Source organism: Ailuropoda melanoleuca, chromosome 4 (genome assembly GCF_002007445.2).
Source record: "Ailuropoda melanoleuca isolate Jingjing chromosome 4, ASM200744v2, whole genome shotgun sequence".
NCBI lineage: Eukaryota > Metazoa > Chordata > Mammalia > Carnivora > Ursidae > Ailuropoda > Ailuropoda melanoleuca.
In genome coordinates, this window is record NC_048221.1 from 52,845,603 (window position 1) to 52,849,956 (window position 4,354).

Below are 4,354 nucleotides of genomic sequence, written 5' to 3' on the forward strand. Positions count from 1 at the left end.
CAGGGAGCGGGAGGCATTTGCTGGAGGTGACATGGTCAGGATCAGAGGTCAGGTCCCATTTGTCCCCTACTTTTCTCCTCTGTCCTCTCCCCCTCCTCTTTCTCCTTCTCTCTCTGTCTCTCCTCTATCTCTGGGTACCTCTTTCAGTCTTTGTCTCTATCTCCTATTCTTTCCTGTGTGTCTCTTTTAACTGTGTAGTTCTCTCAGTATCTCTCTGCTTCTCTCTGTCCCCTCCAGGAACGTTCTCAGACAACAAACCTTCCAAGCTGGGTGCAGAGGCGACCTGGCGTCAGCACTCGCCCCCACCCTCCCAGCCTCGGGCTCGCGCCCCGCCGCCCCCGCCACCCCCGCCCCAGATTTCCGGCGGAGCTGGCAGGCTGCGGATGGGGTACCCACGGGGCTGGCTGCCGTCAGCTCCCCTTCCCGGCGGCCGCGACCCCTCCCCGCTGACCTCACCGGTGCCGCCGCCCCGCGCAGATATAAGCAGCGGCCCCGCGGAGAAGCGGACAGCCGACGCCCGGGTCCTGGGAGCGCTCCCGGCCTCCTGACCCGCAGACTCTGGACTCCCAAACTCCGAACTCGGAACCCCAGCATCCCGGACCCGTCCCGCGGAGCTCTCGCCGGGCAGGTAACCACCTCCGTCCCCTCTCCCCACGCAGGGGGCGTCCTGGAGTCCTGGGAAGGGGACCCTCCCCGCCCGCTACCGGCTGAGCCCCCTGGAGAAGCCGCGGCTTTTGTCCCCCGAGCGTCTCCCGGAGCGTGGCGTCCGCGCACAGGCGGGGCGCTGCGCTCGTCCCCCCGGGTCTTCCGCGGCGCGGGCCGGGGACTTGACCGGGCAACTGGTGGCGCGGGCACATGGTGGCGTTCGCCCCTGTGCGCTCAAGTCCCGGCGTCTGGAGCTGCTCGGCGCCGAACGTCGGTAGGATGGAGCCCTGCCTGGACGGCCGCTGTAGGTCCGCGCCGGGACGCTGGGGCAGAACTGGGCGGTGAGGGCGTCCGGCCTTAGAGCCTGAGAGTTAGAATCCAAATCCAGATGTTAGAAACGGATTTTCGCGTTGGACTTGAATCTTAGCCTTAGAGTTTCAGGCTCACCTTAGAAACCATTTTACCGTTGAAATTGGGGGTTTTAAAGGTGGAACTGGCTTCCTAGTTGGCCATAGAATCTTAGCATTAGAAATGGAATCTTAGCTTTGGAATCGGAACATTGACATTAGAATTAGAACGTTGGAAAGGAGCGTTGGACCGAGAATGTGGCGCAGGGAAGAGTCGCAGCCTGAGACGGGGCAGTTAGCATTGTGGCCCTCGGGCCGGGCGCTCTGGGTGATTACACCCCTGGCGAGCCAGCCCTGCGCTCAGTGACACTGAGGAGTAGCGGTGACGATGGGGTTCCCACGGCTTCCAGGCTGGCTCGGCAGAACTGGGCCGGCGGCTAGTCACTCCAAGCATCTCAATGGGTGAGGACAATCAAAGCCCGAGGCTGCCGCCACCCCACCCTAAGGTGGCAGGTGGTCCTGCCTACGGGAGGATGTTTGAATGGTTTGTTACCCAGCTTGGGGACCCGCTGGGACAGGAAAGGGGGGAAGGTGGTGCGGGCTGGGAGAGGGGTGCGGCGCGCTTATGCTCTCTCTCTGTCCTCCCAATTCCAGACGCCGAGATGCCCGGCCCTTGGCTGCAGCTCGCCATGGCCTTGACCTTGACCGTGGCTGGTATTCCAGGAGGTCGCGCACAGCCCGAGGTGGCCCAGCAGGAGGCAGCGATGGCCCCCGAGCGCGCAGGTCTGGACGACCTCCTGCGCCAGGCCCAGCGCCTCCTATTTCTCCGCGAAGACCTCCAGCGGCTGCGAGGGAACCAGGGCGATCTGGAATCAGGTGAGGGGCGGGTGTGCCCCTCCCATCAGAGGCCCTGAAGAGGGCTGGGGGAAACCTAGACGCAGAAGTGGAGAGCGAGTTGGTCATCCAAACGCTTGCCTTCCAGAAGCTTAGAAATTCTTGACTCCACCTTAGCAGGATCATGAGTTGACCCTTTCCTGAGACCAGATCTCTCTCTCCATTCCCAGGTCTTGGGAATGTTTCACGGAGAGCAGACTTTCAGTGGGGAAGATTCTGTGCAAGGGAGAGAGAAAAAGTCTCTGCATGTGACAGTTTTAATTACTACTTACTGGGTGCATATATGCAGGGCACTGTTCTAAGCACATCAAACACCTTATCACACTATTTGATCTTCCTAACAAGCTCTTAGATCCATACTGTTATTACCCCTCATTTTGCACAGAAGAAAACTGAGGCTCAGAGAAATTAAGTGAGTTGCTTATGGTCACACAGCTAGGGAGTGGCAGAGCTGGGACTGGAACCAGAGGTCATGCTTTTGACCATCTGTGCATGTGTACGTGTGTGTGGCTGCAATTTCTGAGAGGCTGTGATTTCTGCAAGACTGTGACTCTGGATGAGTGCTGCAGGGAATGTACCTTAACTAGGAGCAAGGCTGGAGGGGATGCTCAGGGGCAGAGGGTCCCTCACTGGTCTCTTTCCTTCCTCAGAGGCTCAGATCCTTCAACCCGACTGGCTCTCCAAGCGTCAACATCCAGGCAAAAGGGAGGGGGAGGCAGAAGAAGGGGTTGAAGAGGAGGAGGAAGAAGGTGGGGCTGTGGGCCCCCACAAACGGCAGCATCCTGGCCGGCAGGAGGATGTGGCTGCATGGTCCGATGTAACCCTGCAGAAGCGGCAGCATCCTGGCAGGCGTGCCCCCTTGCTGGGGTACGCTTTCACCAAGAGGCAGCACCCAGGTAGACGGCTGGTGGATTCCAAGGCCCAGAGGAGCTGGGAGGCAGAAGAGGAGGACGGGGAGGAGGAGGGGGGGGAGCCCATGCCTGAGAAACGCCAGCATCCCGGCAAGAGGGCCCTGGGAAGCCCATGTGGGCCTGGGGCAGCTTGTGGTCAAGCCAGCCTCCTGCTGGGGCTCCTGGATGACCTGAGCAGGGGTCAGGGGGCTGAGGAGAAGCGGCAGCATCCTGGGCGGCGGGCAGCCTGGGCCAGGGAGCCACTGGAGGAGTGAACCCATTTTCCTATGAGGTTTAGGGTCTAAGAATGTCTTAAGACCTTGTGGGCCCCATTCCTTTGTGAACCCCCTCTTCCCTTCCTCCTTCGATCCCTGACCATACACCTGAGCCCCACCCCTTATATACAACACCCAACTCCCTGGCCTTGTCTCCCCTCCCCCTTCAGGGACATGAGAAAGCGAGCCTTTGAGTTAAAACCCCATATTACCCCACTTTCCACTGTTGGCAAGGGGGAGATCCCAGAGTCACCCCCTCAGGCTGATCCCCTTCCTTAGCTCTGGCTAAAATGACCCTTCTGTGTCCTCTGAGGGATCCCTGGAGAGAAGCAGGGTAACTCCGGGTCCAGCAGCCAGTGAGGTCAGGGTGGGATTGAAGATGTGATATCCAAATCCAATTTCGATCCTTCCCTTCTCGGGCATCCTTTTGTGGGTGGGCAGAGCCCTGTCCCATGGCTGTGCTCTGCTTGGGCGAAGCATTGCAGGGAGGGGCATCCTGTGCTGTGCTGTGTGGTGGCCGTGGGAATAAATATGTACAGGCATATGGAAACAGCCTTGAAAGCTGAACTTGTATATAAAGCTCTAGAGTCTTCCCCTGTCCGTGATAACCATCCGAATGATAATAAAACATTCATCTGCATAATCTTGGAGCTCTGTGGTTGCAGTTTTCTCTCAGCTGGTGTGGGGTTTCTCTTTTTAACATTGAGTGGGACAGGATTAGAGCTCCCCAATTCTATTGAGAAAGGGCATCAGGGACTCTGGGTTTGTAATCCTCATGGTTCGATGGCAGGAATCAGCAGCCTATGTTATCCAGCAGCCACAATGAGAACAAAGGACCAGGCTGTAGCTGGGGACTCAAACCAGGGGCCTTCTAGGCCTGGGCAGGGAGGCAAGATGGGTGCAGGACAAGAGGGGGTGGTGGGGACTGGGGCAAAATGAAGAGGCCAGCTAAGTGAAGACACTTAAATCCAAAAACTTTAACATTGTGTGAATCAAATAATAATAACAGCAATACATACACAATACTTATTATGTGTCAGGCACTGTCCTGAGCACTTTACATATCACCTTTTTATTTTTTTTTTAAGATTTTATTTTTTTAAGTAATCTCTACACCCAACATGGGGCTCAAACTCACAACCCCAAGACCAAGAGTCACAAGCTCCGTGGACAGCCAGCTGGGTGTCCCTATATTAATTCTTTTAATCCTCACAACAGTCCTTCTAGGTATTACTATTATTATGCCCATTTTCCTGATAAGGAAACCAACAGAATGGTCAAGTTAACTTGCCTGAGGCTGAAT

The 4,354-nt window shown here is 56.9% G+C and overlaps 1 protein-coding gene across 1 annotated transcript; it reads left to right on the forward strand.

Moving 5' to 3' along the window:
• Positions 1 to 369: 369 nt before the first annotated feature.
• On the forward strand, positions 370 to 3,692 carry TRH (thyrotropin releasing hormone). Its single transcript, XM_002921247.4, has 3 exons — positions 370 to 628; positions 1,647 to 1,868; positions 2,537 to 3,692. Exons 2-3 carry the CDS (start codon positions 1,655 to 1,657, stop codon positions 3,049 to 3,051), a joined length of 729 nt encoding a protein of 242 aa, XP_002921293.1. The 5' UTR covers positions 370 to 628; positions 1,647 to 1,654; the 3' UTR covers positions 3,052 to 3,692.
• Positions 3,693 to 4,354: the final 662 nt, after the last annotated feature.

Coding starts and splice junctions, on each gene's coding strand:
- TRH (XM_002921247.4), top strand. CDS start 1,655: ATGCCCGGCCCTTGGCTGCAGCTCGCCATGGCCTTGACCTTGACCGTG. Junction 1,869..2,536: donor CCAGGGCGATCTGGAATCAG/GTGAGGGGCGGG, acceptor TTCCTTCCTCAG/AGGCTCAGATCCTTCAACCC.